The sequence below is a fragment of the Talpa europaea genome (genome assembly GCF_964194135.1).
Source record: "Talpa europaea genome assembly, chromosome: 12".
NCBI classification, from domain to species: Eukaryota; Metazoa; Chordata; class Mammalia; order Eulipotyphla; family Talpidae; genus Talpa; species Talpa europaea.
This window is the reverse complement of record NC_140079.1, coordinates 60,869,678-60,886,568: the sequence shown is the minus strand read 5'-3', so window position 1 is coordinate 60,886,568 and position 16,891 is coordinate 60,869,678. Positions and strand designations below refer to the sequence as shown.

Here is a 16,891-nt window from a genome sequence, read left to right as displayed (position 1 = left end):
AAATTACTAGTGAATAATTACATATGCCAAAATATAAGATACCTTGAAAAGATAAAACAGTAAACCAAATCCTTACAAAATCTACAGTTAATGAAAGTTACTAATCACTAAAGAGATAATAGCAATATAATAGCAATAAAATAAGTGTTGTGATGGAATGTCTGAGATCAAAGAGCAGAGAGCCCTACTTTATTTTTTTCTTTTTTTAATATATTTTTTAAATTTTTTACATCATTGTTCATTTTTAAACAATAAACAATATTTGCTTCCCCCCACCCTCAGTTGTAGCCCCCATAGTTTCCTTCACCAATGCACCCTTGCACCATCACCTCAGTCCCCTGTGCTCCTCCCTCCCTTTCTCTCCCTCCTCCTCCCCTGCAGTATGTCTCTGATTTATAATTGTCCATTTTTGCTTTGTTGTGTTTTGTACTGTTATTATTTTTTTACATTGATGTCTTATTGTATTAATGTAATTAAATGTTTAACTATGCAGATTTTAGCTCTTTTAAAATCTAGGAGAAGAATGCATGATATAGGATGTTTTTTTGTTATTGCTTTTGATTAGTAAAGTGACAAGGCTTTACTATTGAGAGTAAAGGAGATAAAATTGATTTGAGATTACTGTTTGTATGGATTGCCAAGTCTTTCATCATTTTCACAATTGTGTAACATAGTTTAATCATATATAATTTTCACCAGGTATACCAAAACACAAATTTAAAATAAATACATTTTTTATAAAAATGTGTGTGTTTAAAACATATACTCTGAATTTAGATTACTTAAGTAGGAATACTAATCTAAGAAAAGGAGCTGCAATCACAATCATTTGTAACTGGTTCACATAAGGACTCTACAAATAGTTTTTCTGAGAGACTCAGGCCAAAAAGCATATTAATAAAAGATAAGAGATTGGCCAGAACCAAGACAATTTTTAAACAGTGGCACAACCCTCCCAGAATTGTTAGCATCGATAGAGCCCAAAATGAATTAAGGCTTGTGGGTAAAAAAGAATTCCAAAGCAAGAAGACTGTTTTGTGTTTTTGTGATGCTTGTTTATTTTAAAAAGACTAATGGAAGAGAAGAGCATGATTCCTTGGTGATAGTATCATGTTAACTTTTTAACTTTATTATGATAGAGAAAGCTGAGTTTCCCTGGACCTGCTATTTTTTCCTTCATTTTCTGTCACTAACATTTATTGAACACCTGCTGTATGTGAACCCCCCACATTTCCTGTTTTTGCATATGTGTTTTGCTGGCACATGAAAGTGATTTTGTAGACCTAGCATGCGTGGATTTTACCAAGGAATGTTGCCTTTCTTGCAAGCATACAGGTGGATTTAGAAGATGTTCTGATTGGGCATGTTCGTAATTGTCAATGAAAGGATCTTGACAAGTACCCAAGAAAAAAGTGTACACATAAGACTTTGGTGATAGACACCAGTGAGGACCTGTGCTAGACCATAGGAAAATAAAATAAAGGCATATTTCTATTCTCAAGATTATAGTGGATTAGGAAAAACAGATGCTTATGCAGATAATAACAACTATATATCTGGTACCATAGCAATATAGAACAGAGTCGTCGATTCTGGTGCTGTGAGTGTGGAAGGCAATGTCATCCCAATAAGAAAGATCCTTGGACTCATTTTGAAAACTGTTTCTTTTTACCTCATTAAATGATTTTGAAAAACACCTTCTTGTGTTATTTAAACTAGCCAAACCCCAAAATGCATCTGATTGTTTTTATAAAAATAATTCTATCCATTGGTTACTAAAAACTATCTAAAATATTGAGACAGTTTAGTTCTAACTAAAACCATAATTATCACAACTCTGTCTTCTTGTTGAAGATCCACATTTTTCTAACTATTGCCCTCATTTCCATTGCTTCTGCCACCACAGACCACTCCTCACTTGGGCTTCCTCAGTAACCTCTTAGGTGGGCTTGCTCTGCTTCTTTCAACATGTCACCCAAAAGCTACCTTCTCTGAAACAAGCCTGATCAACTCATACATTAAAAAGAAAAAACCAAAAACTGAAAAGTCCCTAAATATGAACGCAGAGATTTCTTGAATTAACCCTCTAGCTGCTTGCCCAAGGCTTGAGCTCCTTTTGTCCTCGTATCAGCTCCCATCTCCTCTCTCCATACATCGTCTTGACCAGGACACACTGGACACATTCTCTCTTCCACAATTCTGTGCCTTTGCTCACGCTTCACCCGCTGCAGGGACCTACTTCCTATCTTTCGACACACTTAAATTCAAATGCTTCCTCCTTCTTTCTCTCAGTTAGCTAGAATTTGTTAAAATTGTCTTGTAGTCCTTTTCTTATCATTTGATTCATTCCTTATTGCATCAGAAAATCTAGTAGAAGAAGGACTGGGCTAGGATTTGGATAATCCATATTCCAATCCTGAATTTGCTTCTTAACCCCACATTCTCAGTTTGCAAGTGAGAGACAACTTTTAATTCTTTAATTCTTTGATATGGATCCATCTAGTTCTCTTACTATTGATAGAAGATGATACAGTGTTTTGCATATCTTTGTAAATCACATTGTTTCATAAATCTTCACAATATCCATAGCACCTGGGTGCACTTTGTACTTTGGTAAACTTCAATAAATATTTGTGAAGTTGAGTGAATGAAATAGTGGAAGAATACCTGGATATGCCCTTTATAGAAAATAAATTGAGTCATCCTTATGTAAGTAATTTAAATATTTAAATGAAGTATACCCTCTATTAAAATGTTCCAAGAGAAGATCTAAGATAAGGGAAGTAAAAGAATAAGTCATAGAGATTAAAGTCTTTCAATATTATTAGCGCCAAGTACCATGAAAATATACAGTATGCAAATGTAGAAAGTGTTAAAAGACTGAATATATACTTGGTTAGTAGAAGGAACACATTGAAATTTAAGATAGAAGTCTACCTAAAATAGCTAGGTATAAAATGCTAATAATACAAAAGTAATTGGCATCAAATGAAATTTTTATTGCCAGTCTCAGCTCTGCTATGAATTCTTTTACCATAATCCTTCAACAGTCCTGTGCAGTAGAAATGTTTATCCTCACTTAGCTGATGAGAAATCACACAAATTGCTCAAGCTCCTACAAAGTATACATACCAGAGTTGGGATTTTAAGTCTGTCTAAATCTAAACTCATTTCCTAACCACCCACGATATTGCATCCCCTGAGATGATGCATCCTTGAAAATAACAGATGGTTTTTAATTTACTAAAAAGTAGTGGATAAGCCTATTTTTTTAAAGGAAAGAGGAGAAAGAGTGGTTTGTTAAAAGGATTTATAGGTTCAGAACTGAAATTTTGTCAGAAACTGAAGCTTCTCCAGTAATTGACTATTTTCAACCTTTTCTTTCTACTACATTGTGTGGTCTCTCCCTCCCTCCTCTCCTGTACAGATGGGAGTCCTTGATTTCCCCTTATATTGGTTCTATTCTTTCTGCCTATCAACAGCTGCATGACTTCATTTAACTTTTCTACTGCTAATCGGTATTTTATCCTCCTGTGTTCTAGATCAAATTCCTAAGAAAGGGAATTACATTTCCCCACCTCATTTTATTGCATCAAGTTGGTTCATACTGTGTGTCTCCAACATTCTGCTGGGAAGATTGTGTCCTGACTAGTCAACCTAGTTAATCCTAATAAACTTGCCAAGTAGATGCCTTTCCTTTCTCCCTTAATGCTGAGATTGTTCCCTTTCTACCACTCCACAGACCTTTTTACTTCATTTATCATCTACACTTCCACTTACTCCTCATCTGGCAACACTATTTACCATTTATTCCTCAGTCCTTGAAATCATAATTCTTCCCCTATTATGCCAAAGAAAATTATCTCATTGACATCACCAGCAACTTTCTAAAGATAAAATCTTGGCATGCTGTGAGTCTTCACCTACTCCCTTTGAGGAGAGATGGGGAACAATGAAACTTCCTAATGCAAGCCAGATAGGAGGACACCTAAAGAAACTTTGAAATTATTTCTTGCAGTTGAGAAATAGAAAGAACTCGTGCCTGACTCCCACCTGAGAAAGCTAAAGATGACAGTGGACTGCTTAGCAAATCCACAGGGAAGAGAAAGGCCAACTCCTTCATAATGGAAAAAGGAGAATCTTGCAGCACTGAAGTGCGACTGTACTCTCTGAGTTGGTAGGGGCATGGCACGTGTACAAGCGGATAGATGCAGGACTCACAGGAGGGTCATGGGCAGTGCAGTGATTCTTCCAGGGTCAGAGTGACCCCCAAAATAGAGAACCACTTCTTCAAGTCAAGGAAAAGTATATGTACCAAAGCATCATTTATAACTTCTCTTTAATGATGAATCACCCAGAAGTTGATCAGGTTTTTGCTTCTTTTCTCTAATAAAAAAAATACCCCCCAATAAAATTGTGTCTTTAGGATAAAACACACATAGGCAGGAATTCATATCCAAGATACATAGATATACTTCACCTAAGGACTTAGTCTGTTCCATCAAATGTACAAGACTATGTTTCTGTTCAATTAACTACCATCTTCTGCAGCAGAGACTAAACCTGTAGTGATACAACATACTCTGGGTCTCCGATGGGGCAAAATGGAAGGTGAAGAACAGTGTGAGAAGAGTTGGTGATAGCTTTGATGGTATGAGTGGGGAGAGTGGAATTGAGAAACTAGATGGAGGTCAGACTGTGAACTCTCTAGCTAACCCATCAGAGGCTGGGACAGCTATAATCAAAAGCTAAACTTCATCCAGCTCTTAGTTTTGCCTAACACTTGCTAGCCCATGTTTTATACATGTAAGGATTTATCTAATATATTCTCTAGATCACTAACATTAGTTTGATGCCCACTGATAAATCAGCTACAGTCCACTTACCATCATGCTTTTATTAAAAGACTAAAATGTTAACAGTTAATTGAAGAAACAAGAAAACAGTACATATAAAAGGAAGGCTGAATTTACAGTACCAGGAAATACTCTTGGTAGCCTCTTTTCTGATTTCTGCAGAGAGCTCTGCTTGCCCTGGATAATCACTCCCATGTGTGTCTTTTGCTGGGAGTATGGCCATTTCACTCTCTCCCTGGCCTGCCTTGATTTTCCCAGAGTGAAGCAGAAACGGAAGGGTCCTAAAGGAGAGTTTTGCAGAGAATGGTGAGCCTATCAACAAGTTCATCTGATTTGTGGTGTTTGCTAGTTACTGTGGTTTAAATACTCTCACCGTGGCCAATTTTAAGAAGAGTTGTATTTAGTAACTAGTTGGAAAATCCCTGAAAACTTAACAATTGGCTCTCACTAGCTGCTGCTAGTCCACTCTAGCACACTGCTAGATCAACAAAGATGAATAACACCAAGTTTCCATAAATATATATGATAAAAATTTAATTTCCTGAGAAGATATACAAATGCAAGAAGAACAAGGCATACAAGTCTTTGGCCCTACAATTACTCAGGAGATGTTTTTTTAAAAAAGACTAAGAAATTTCATGGCCTCAGGCTTGGCCTACTCCTGAGCAAGTTTTGATATACACAATACAGTATTTTTAAATTAGCTTTATATGTGATATAATTAATAACAATACAGTCTTTTACAAATATCCATAAATATTTTAAGGTGGATTAACAATTATCATATTACATATCTCTCAAAAAGAACCAACAAGCAGCTAATTAACAGAGTCCAAAGATTTAACAGGGTGTCATTGAGTGCTATTCATTATTTTTAGAAGTTGACATATTTGACCAAGATAGACACTTGGTAGTAGGATATGGTTGGAGTAAACCCTGAGCAACACCCTTGTGCTTCCTTCTCCAACCAGGGGAAGGGGGGGTGTGGAATTAGAGAAAGATCTGTTGTAGCATTTCTCTACGTATCTTGGATTGAAAGTGAATACACATCCTGATGAATGAATATGCTAAACTTGATAGACTTACAGAATGATGACAGAAATACTAGCTCTAAAGCTGAGACAGTAGAATACAATGAGAGGCCTGCTGGCCCTGTTAATCTCTAATTCTATGGGTTGAGGCATGTTATCTTTACTCCATCGTCCTCCATATTCTCATTATTAAAATTGTGCCCAAAATACCATCCGTTTAACTTTATAAGCTTGCCATTTGATATATGAGAGTACTTTGCAAAGTATGGAAAAACAGCTAAAAATATGAAATCTTTGCATGATGTAACACTGAGTTAAATATTACATATGATTATTTTCTTTACCATTGACAATGTTTGGGGACCATAGAAAAAGTTCTCATGAAACCCTATGTGAAAGTCCAGAATGACTCTTTTGATCAGTTGGTTTTATAAAGCTCTGCATCCTGAGTGTGATGAAATCAAGGGAAATTCCCAAGTAAAGTGCATTCCATTTGCTGCTACTTATGCCTCTGTCCCAACAGTTTTCTAGAATGTTTCCTATCCTCTAGCACAACTAAAGTGGGGTGGTGTTGGCATATCTGTAGCCACTCTACCAATCTATTTTTTATAGAGGGTCTCAGAAAATGGGGGATATGGGAAATAGTGCAAGAATATAAGAACAAAGCCAGGCTACTCTCCTGGTTCTTTTTTTATGCAAGGTCTGGCTCTCATGGGAATAAGTCCTCATTTAGCCACCCAGCCAGTCAAAGACTCTTTGAGGAGCTTCTGTGCTCCAATCAATTCATTTTGTTGTGAATTAGCAAAGTGTCTTTACTGACTCAGTGTCAATAATAACCAATTATCTTTGCCCCGTCTACCAAGTCTCTTTCTGATAAGCAAGAGAAGAAAATTTGCATGTAGAGGAGTTCTGTTTGTGTTGACTTGTGTAGCCAAACTTTAGGTGTTGAAAATTTGCCTCCTCCAACCCCCTACCCTCCCACCCTCTGCATGTGCTAAAGAAGATAGGAAGACCAAATCAAGTCTCTAGGAGATCAATTTGATGTTTTCTATCAAAACGACTGCCAAGTATGTATTGTTCTCTAGAACCTGATGTTCACCGTTGAATATCAACTCTATTGTATCTTCAGCGTGCAGTTTACAAGGCCTTCCTAAATACTGGATTTTAGATTTGTCTGTAACATTTTGTATGATGTCTTTATTCTTAAGTAGCTGTACTGCAAAAGGAGCTTTTTCCTGGTAGGTTGTATTGGGAGCCACTTGACCGTAAATTATGTAGTAGCCTTTCTGGAGAATCCTCAGCTTCCAGTCAGCTATCTTATCCACGCAAGGAGATTCAGGAGATGTCATTTGCCATTTGGAGGCCAATGGTCCTATAGGAAATTTACAAGGGAGAAGAAAACATGGAAAGCATAGTTATTTCATCACTTTCCTAATTATAATTCTTTCCCATTGACAGGTTGTTGTTGTTTTCCCAACCTGGTCTGTACTAGTTCTCTCCAACCACAATTTTAGTATTTTTAAGTATCTATCTACTCCTTATGCAAATCCTAAGTGTCTCTCTTACTTGGGGAACTCTAAAGAAATGGGTTTGAAGTAGAAAAACAAGTTGATTTTTTAAGTGGCACTGCATCTTTTGTCAATTAATATATGAGCAAGGAATAAAAGCAAGAGGGAGGAGAGAAGGGGGAAAGAATCATGCACCAGGATTATAACAATCAGACCTCACAATACTCGTTCTTTTTCTATGTAAATGCTGTTACTACAAGTCACTGTGTCAATGAGATTTCCAGATAAATCCATACAAAATAGAGCTCTCCTTGCCTTCTTCCCTCTGCCTGCTTTAGTTTTCTTCATAGAAGTTATCACCATCCAGCGTGTTAGAAATTAAGTTGTTTATTATCTATCTCATAATCACTTGAATAGCATCCTGAATTTTTTTGAATTTATATAGAAACATTTATTTAAATTTTTTAATTTTATATATTTTTACATTATTTTTCATTTTTGCACAATGTATACCTTTTCATCTTGTTATATTTAAGTGCATCCTGAATTTTATTCATTGCTATATCTCAGCACATTATAGAGTTTCTGGTACCTAGTATGTGCTCAATAAATATTTCTTGATGACTGATACATCCATTTTCTTGAATGAGTTGCTTTATGCCTAAATTATGGCTCTTGTTATTAGTTTATAGGTAGTTTATCATTCAAGATCCACTTGGGATATTATTATCCAACCGCAAAGCAGCTACAAGTAAATTCATGAGCTTTAAAATGGAAATTATTTGACTGTTTAAATGTAAGTATCCCTAGTTTGATGCTATCATACAAGGAATGGGGAAAGACCTTGTCATTTATTTTCATAGGTATACATATTTAAATATTTACCAAATGTTGTTTTTGCATAGTAGCATGTTCCAGAGTCCTGAGCAGTGCTCATACCCCCCAAAATGTTTATATGGCCTGTTCTTTAAATCTCTACATATTTAGTTTTGGGGCAAAGTCTTTATTCCATAATGATCAAGAAGCCTTGATAATAAAATACCTTGGAAAATAGAACACATTGACTAAAATTCTTATTTATATGTAAATGACTGACCTAAGACTCTGGAGGTAGATTCAGAAAGAGAATGAGAGGTGACTAGAGCAAGAAGCAGTCTCCCTGGGCCCTCACTGATCTCAGTCCCAGTGAATTTATTTCTACTTGACATGTAACAGGCAATAGACAAGTCACCAGGAAGAAGTGCCATTGGTTCTCTTATTTAATTCTGTGGTAAAGGCCACTTAAAGCCTTAGCATCACTTGAGGTTCTCAACTTTTACCACATCAAGGGGCAATTTCAAACATATCATGAGTTCCACTCCCTTCACTAGAAAAACAAAAACAAACCACAATGGCAGAGACAAATGAAAGGATTCCTAATTCCCACAAGCCACGCTGTATAGGAACACAGGGGTAGCTGTTAACTGTAGAAATGTTTTGCTCTCAGCTGCAAATATGTGCTTGACTTGAAACGTATAAACAACCCAAAATGTAATTTTTTAAAAATTTTCTATATATTCTGGAAAATACCCAGAGGCTCAATGTAACTGTAAACTTGAATGTGTTTTCTAAGCAAATACCAAGTCACTGTAAGGGAAAGTGACTCAGAGCTGAGAAGAAGAGGAGAAAGGAGCAGCTCATGGCCATTCTCCTAATTTACATTCTTTTCTTTTTCCAGACTCCTTTTATCTTTTTTTTACTATTAGCTTTTTCTCACATATTTTGGTACACATTTGGAAACAAAGGTGGCTCCTCCCTCTCGTGGCCTCCCCCATACACACAAACACACTCTGCTGGACGACAGCAATTTATAAAATGTAAGGAGTTTGAGTTTATCAGAGGGAAAAGTTGTAGAAACATGGGGCCTCCCTAATGGCGCAAAAGGTTAAGCACCACACTGTGAAGCAATCCGCAGTCTCTGTAGCACTGAGTTCGATCCCCAGCCGGGCAGGGAGAAACCCACATGGCAAGATAGACCTCTCCTGGCTCACCCACTGCTCCCCTCAGCAGTGTATTTCAGTCTGCCTGTTCTGCTCCCCACTCTGTCTCTGGTGAATCCTCTCACCCCCCTCATCTCTGGCCTGTACCCCAGCTCTTGTATGCATAAATAAATATATCTTTAACAACAAAAAAAAAAGTTATAGAAACATGAAACTTGTGCTTATTAAAAGTAGATTCCTGGATGTCAGATTCCCTGGCCATAAAAGTGATGTGCATGCCTGGCCGGGCACTTGACATAGAATGTAAGCTTCATTAGGGCATGGGTTTCTCTGCCTGCTTTACCTCTGAAGGCACCTCCCCTAGGCAGCTGTCTGGCACATGATAAGCAGTTATAAATAGTAGTTGAAGAATGAATAAAATAGAATACAGGCTTCTTTACAACGCTCGAGTTTGCCTTCTTACACCAAATACTCAAAAAAGTTAAAAGAAGCATGCAAGCCAGGTTACTCACCAGTCTGTGCTCTACAGGGCTCACAGGCAGTCTGCAGGGAAAGAAAAAGGAAAACAGGAAGGATGACAACAATGTCACAGTTTTCTTGATTTATTTATTTAGAATTTCATGTTCTTGAAGCCAACTATTTACCCCTTATCAGATAAAAAAAATCCCTCCCTCCAGCTGTCAGCTTCCCTTTACAGATGAGAAGCTCCATGCCACACCACTTAATATACATACTACAAAATGCCATCAGTGTGGTGAATTTCATAAGAACGAGTATTTAAATTTTAATGGCTCTGAAATACTTAGTCACAAGATAAGATATAGTCACACACACAAAAATGTACCATGTAAAGTTCATTGGTTTTCTTGTGGCAAATGCTGAAGAGACTTTTTGAACTTAAATATATTACGCATTTCTTAAGTATTTCTTGGCTGCTATCCTAGGAATAAAGTAAAGGAAGACGGAGAAAAGCAGTGAAACCTGCTGAGTGACTGTCAGAATCATTTCAGCAAGAAAACCTGGGGCCTCTAGCCCAGATATTAGCAGTGGAGATGATAAGTAAAAAGGCCAAACATGAACAAGGGATGAGAAAATGAGAACAGACAAAGATAACTTCAAGAATTGGGGCCTAACTAGAGAGATGAAGTTGTTAATCACTGAAATCAGCAAGATTTAAGAGCATTAAATTGTGGGAGAAGAAGCAATCATGACTTCATTTTTAGACAGTCAAGAAAATAAAGTTTATTTGATATCCAGAAGGAATTGAATCCATGAAAAAGTAGTTCTAATTATATGTCTAGGGATATTCAGCTTCTGTGTGATGTTTTAAGATATGAGATCATCAAGTCAGTGAGTGTAGACAGACAAGAGTCCTGGAACACGTAATGTTTACAGACCACGGAATGAGGAAGAACCAGCAGAGGAGCCCAGCAAAAAAGTCCATTGAATCAGAAAGGAAACCTGGACAGTGTGATGTTTGGAAACCGAAAGAAGAAAGTGCTTCAGGTGATCTGCTGTGTCAAAAGTTGTGGGTGGTTGAAGTAAGAAGACAGAGATGTGACTAATGGATTTGGCAACATAGTAGTTACTAGAGCTCTTGACAAAGTAGTTTGTATGATGTGATATGGACAGATGCTTAGTGAGAATGGAGTTAAAGGTTAGTGGAAAAAGAGAAATCGGAGGAATTTTGTGAAGGTGAACAGAAAAAATGAGTAGAACTAGGTTGGGGATGAGAGGTTGAAGAGATTTCTTTGGGGTTCTGTTTGTTTTAATATGAGGGAAATGACAACATCATTATCTGTTGACATTTGTTGGGAATGTTCCATTAAAATGGAGAGGAGTTAATATGTAAGAAGTAGAAGATAACTAGGATTGTGTTTCCTCTTACCTATCACAGGGTATTACTCCAACAAAAGCTAGCAGCAAAGTTATTGGGTGAGAGTGAGTGTGAGGAGAGTACCGGATGTTGAAAGGAGAAGTCAAAGGAGGGAACTAGTTCTAGAGGAGAGGTGAGTGGACTGGGGAAGTGGAGACTGTTTACAGAGCAACACCGAATCCTACTTAGAGTTAGTGGCCATGGATTTAAAGTAAGGCCTTTCATAAGGCCAGATGTTTTCCCTCAGCTGCTTTCAACTGTGAAAGAGCAGTTGGACTTAGTGTTGGAGATTTTCCAGGTTTGAGGTTTCAATATTAGAATACTGTGAAAGACGAGCAAGAGAATAGAGTGACACCAGGTAAGGATTATATTCACACTGTGGAATTTAAATTGTATAAAGATGGCAAGAAAGGCCTGAGTGGAGTGTGGGGTAGTATTTCAATTATAAAAAAGAGCTTTGAACTATAGAACAATGGATTGAAAATTTAATATCATGACATGATAACCACACACAAAGATACATTCTTCCATTTTGACCAATATTTCTTTGTGAGGTAATTTTTCATTGGTGAAAGTCAAAACCATGAGTCAAGGTTAATTAGGCTATAATAGAACTTTTATATTATTGTGTCACATAGTGTAAACTATGATTAAAAAGATAAAGGGCTTATTTCGCTGAGCATGATCCCTTCCAGCGCCATCCATGTTGCTGCAAATTGCATGATTTTATCTTTTTTGATTGCTGAGTGATATTCCATTGTGTATATGTACCACATCTTCTTGATCCAGTCATCTATTTTGGGGCATTTGGGTTGTTTCCATAGCTTAGCTATTGTAAATTGTGCTGCTATAAACATAGGGGTGCAGGTGCCCTTTGGAATAACTGTTCCTGTGTCATTTGGATAAATACCTAGCAGTGGAATTGCTGGATCATATGGAAGCTATATGTTTAGTAGGTCAAGAAATCTCCACACAGGGAGGGGTGGGGAAAGGAAGGTCTAGAATCAAAATAAGGGGGGGATGCAATTGTATGGGGAATATAACCAAAATGAAAATGCATACATTGTGCAAAGATGAAAAAAGATGTAAGAATTATATAAAATTTTTAAATAAAAAAAAGATAAAGGAAACATATTCATCAAATTGCTAAGATATTACTCCAATTATTTTAGAAAGTTTCATGTAATATGTTAACATATTTAGTAAAATATAATTTTGTTAGAGCAAAATGGTTTTATACTGTGAATAAAATGTATTAATTACATTATTTGGTTCATCCTTATAAATTTCCATTCTGTATATCTTAAATATGCAGAGTATTAATATTTGTTTATAACTTATAGTGATTAGCATATGCATGGATTGTACTCAATAGTGTTTTCTGATAGGAAAATATAATAAAAAATTGGAAGCACTATTCTAGGAGATAAATCACTAGATTCCCTACAATCGCTTTTCTCTATTAATGATTTAACCCTTACTTTGGGGTTTCTTAGAAGAGAGGTTGAAATTAATTTAGTTTAACCCATGATATACATGTGACAAGACTCCCCAAACTGTAATTCCTTCATCTGTAAAATAAGGGAAATGGTTGTTTATGTATTTGAATGAGGTAATTATGAAGGGCTTTGCCCAGATACTCTTTTTGGAGCTGCTCAATAAATAATAGCTGTTTTGATATTGATGCTAATTATAATGAAGAATTACACTTAAAAGTGAAAGCATCTATAGTCCAACATTATGCTAGCATTGTAAGCAAGGGAACAAATATAATTTATGGTCCTTGTCTCTTAAGTTTATAATCTTTTTAGAAAGACACAAAGGAAGCAATTGGGTAACGATTTAAAAAAGCACCCGATATCAACTACTGTCATGCATAAAGAGGTGTGGAGAAATCTAAACCACAGACAAATTAATTGCCAGAGCCTGAAATCCTGGATACTGTACCATAAGCTGTTTTAATATCTATTAGAGCTACAGAAACCACCATTGCGATATTCTCTAACAATCACCACAAATGAAAATCTGTCTAATCATAAAATTCATCTATGTAGCAGCAAGGAATAGTCTTTGGTTGAGGAAGTGAAATAGATAAGAAATATTCATATTTTTAAAAAGTCTTCTTAATGTATCTGCATTGTAATGTCATTAATTGTAATGGCACAAATAAACATCACTATAATTTATCGAGAACCTATTAAACCTTTTATCAGACACTGTATGAGCTCATTAATCCTTATTACAACTCTATCAGATAAAAACTAGCATGCTTATTGGCAAATGAGGAAATGAGAATGAGAGGAATTAAGTAACTTGCCCCAGTTTGTAGAGCTGATAAGAAGTTAGACTTCTTATCCAAACAGCCTACCTGACTCAAAGTCTCAACCTCACCACTCTGTGGGGGCAGTTTCTGTTTAAAATTCTGCTGCTGTCTGGAAGAAATAAATATCCATTTATTTAAAAAACATATGGACATTCAGTTTAGTGTAGTTCCTTTGTGCTTAGAATGATGAGTTGCTCTTAAAACCCCATGTTGTTTTAAATCCAGATTTACATAATTGGGTTCAAATGGCCAAAATGTAATGCTTTCTCCAAACCAAACCCAATCAGATTATGCTTTGAAATAGAACAATATAATCTATGGGGCTTCAAGTACAACTTCCCTTTTGGCATGTATCTTTCCTTTCATTGAAGCAGTGGAGTCTCCTGAACTTCTGGTTTCTTAGACAACTCCCTGAGGGATAGACCACTGAACGGGGCTCAGTCTAACCTTTCCATTTAATGTCTTCTAAAAGAATAGTTAATAAAAGCATTTTCTCCCAAGGAATTTGCTGTTAGTCTTTGTCAAACCTTTTTGAATGAATGCCTAGACAATCTGAAAGTGGGATTTTGTATATAAAAGCTAGAGTGGAGACCAAAATAACAAACTCCAAGGTCCAAGGATATGGTGGGAAAGTAGAAGTGGCCACCTCATAATGACTCACCCACTGCCAGTCACTCTAGTCCTCTTTTTTAGATATTTATTTGTGACCAATAGGAAAAGGGAAGTGCAGGCAAGTGGAAAGTGGAATATATAAGCTGAAATTGCATTGTCAACTAGGCCACCCACAGGAAATAAGTTTCCATGACATCAGGACAATATCCTGAAGACCTTTAGAGGCTGGTCCCCAAATTGGGAATAAACTCTGGGCTATCCCTTTAGATTAAGAATGTTTCATTGAAAAGTTTCATGTTCTCCAAGAGAGAAACAGAAGTTTAATTCTTGCAAGAGGTGTTTTAGATGCCTTTAGCATTTTATTAGAATTCTTTCCTTTTGCAAGAGCCAGTGTGTGGCATTTCTTTACTCTTCTATGCATTGATTCACCTGTCACCTGCAGGAATGACACCTGTAACATAACTATGATCTTCGGAGCCTCCTGGTTAAAAGACTTAAGAAGATTTATAGATGGAAAAAGCACTTCTAAAGTTAAGCTATCACCATTCTCACCTTTCCCCTTCTTCACAATATAAACACTCAGAATTCCTAACCATTGTTTTCTTTCTACTCAAGACTTTATTACTCTATCATGTTCACATTTCTGCTTGATACCTTCATTGAAAGAGCAGGCCTGGGCCTTCCTGGTGGTGCAAGGGTTAAGTACAGCACTATGAAGCTATCTGCAGCCTCTGCAGCACGATTCCAATCCCCAGCCAGCCAGGGAGCTACCTACATGTCACAGCAGACCTCTCCTGTCTCAGCTGCTGCTCCCCTCAGCAGTGTATTTCAGCAGATCTGCCTTTTCTGTTCCCTACTGTTTCTGGTGAGTCCTTTCACTTCCTGCATCTCTGGCCTATACTCCAGTTCTTGTATGCATAAATAAATAAATCTTAAAAAAAAAAAGAAAGAAAAGAACAGGACTCTGATAGACATGCCTCTGTTGAACACCCTTTTGTACAATTATGGAATGCAAATTAATGGTCTACTATGTAAAAGTTTGGTTAAAACTTTCACCTGACAACATTAACACCAGAGACTACAGAGTCCTGTTTCTCCTTGAGTCTTTTCTCTATTGCTTTCAAATATCTTAAGTAGTAGAACCATAATTTTGAAATCTTTGCTAGCCAATCCTCTTAGAAAAATATATTTGTGGTCACTGATTTCACAACACAGTCCTTTCTCAGATGGACACCTTATTCTCTCCAAGGCTCAGAATTGTCAAATTGTACCCAGAAATGAACTATCCCCTAAATTAAAGCATTTCTTATTTTCATTTTGGTCAATAGTCCTAAACACTTCTGATGAAAGCCTAATGTAATTTCATCCCCTTCACTAGACCCACAGCTTGGGCTGGAGATCAATGGGAAATTCCTGATGGGGGCTTCCCCAATAATGTGCTGCCTCCTTCTTCCAGGAGTCTTCCCTGATCACTTCAACCCAAAGTCATTTCCTTCCCCCCACCCCCACCTTTGAACTCCTGAAGCACTTGCTTTATACTACCCTTAGATAAATTATTAGTCACTATATTGTATAGCCAGAAGGGATATTACAATGAAAAGAAATCCATACTCTTATTATCAATTTTCAGATGAAGAAACTGAGAACCAGAAAGTTTAAAGGCCTTTCTTACATTAATACAGTTATTGAGACACCTAGAACCAGCATCCAGCTCTTATCCCTAGTTCAGCACCACTTCCCCATTCAGAAATAACACAAGCCACCTGTCACTTACCTTATTCTGTCTTCCATTATTTTTAATGCCTCTTTCCTTCAATAAGATTATAGCTCGCATCCCATTCTTTGAGGGCAAACATCATTATTTTTTACCTCTTTACCTCTTTTATTCCACCCAAAGTGTTTATCAGAGTTCCAAGAAAAAAGAAAGATGCTCCACAAGCATCTGTCAACTATCTGATTTAACCACGAGATTTTCCCCATCAAATTCAGTTCTATCACTAACATTTATCACTCCTAACAGCTTTCATTTAAAGACATTTTGATAAATCTCAAAAGTACTTGCCATAACAAGATTGGAATTATATTTACATTATTTGCACCCAGACTTCCCCTTTTGCCAATTATCTCTACTAATAGTGACAATTAAAATAATTATATTAACAAAAGAAAAAAGTATAACCACCACCTTAGGCACTGTTGTCTCCTTACCTTGCGTGGGAGAAAAGTAAGAATTAGTGCACTCAAGGAGCAAAACAATAGCAAAATGACTATTGTTGAGTAGAGGAGCCATTGTCTCCTGGATGGTCTCTGTGTTCCTTGAGGATTTGCATGGTTAAAAGGCATGTTCTCCATGAGGCTTAAACTCTGCAGGAATGAGAGCTGTGGAAAACAGATATTCACAAGTGATGGGCTAGTGATGTAACTGTCAGTTTTGTAGTAGTATGATAATTAGTAGTGGGTGTGAGGCGGAGTTTTCCTTCTGATTCTGTGTGTTAGAAAACGATACTTCTAGGTTAAGTGCTGACTCTCACTTGGCACTAGACCAAACACAAGAAAGAAGCAGGCTGAAAGCCAACACAAACACAGAGGATGAAAAAAATGACACACGGGAAGTTCAGAAAGGAAAAATTCTTTCCCCAAGCAAGAGGAAGTACAGTTAGGCAGTTACAAATTATATTCAGATTAGAAAGTTGTTTTTTAATAAAA

At 36.7% G+C, this 16,891-nt stretch overlaps 1 protein-coding gene across 1 annotated transcript; it reads right to left on the bottom strand.

Moving 5' to 3' along the window:
- Nucleotides 1-6,912: 6,912 nt before the first annotated feature.
- On the bottom strand, nucleotides 6,913-16,537 carry TNFSF18 (TNF superfamily member 18; the record flags this gene model as incomplete). The annotated part of the gene is made up of 3 exons (XM_084250070.1): nucleotides 6,913-7,259; nucleotides 9,887-9,917; nucleotides 16,394-16,537. 3 exons carry the CDS (start codon nucleotides 16,535-16,537, stop codon nucleotides 6,913-6,915), a joined length of 522 nt encoding a protein of 173 aa, XP_084106196.1.
- Nucleotides 16,538-16,891: the final 354 nt, after the last annotated feature.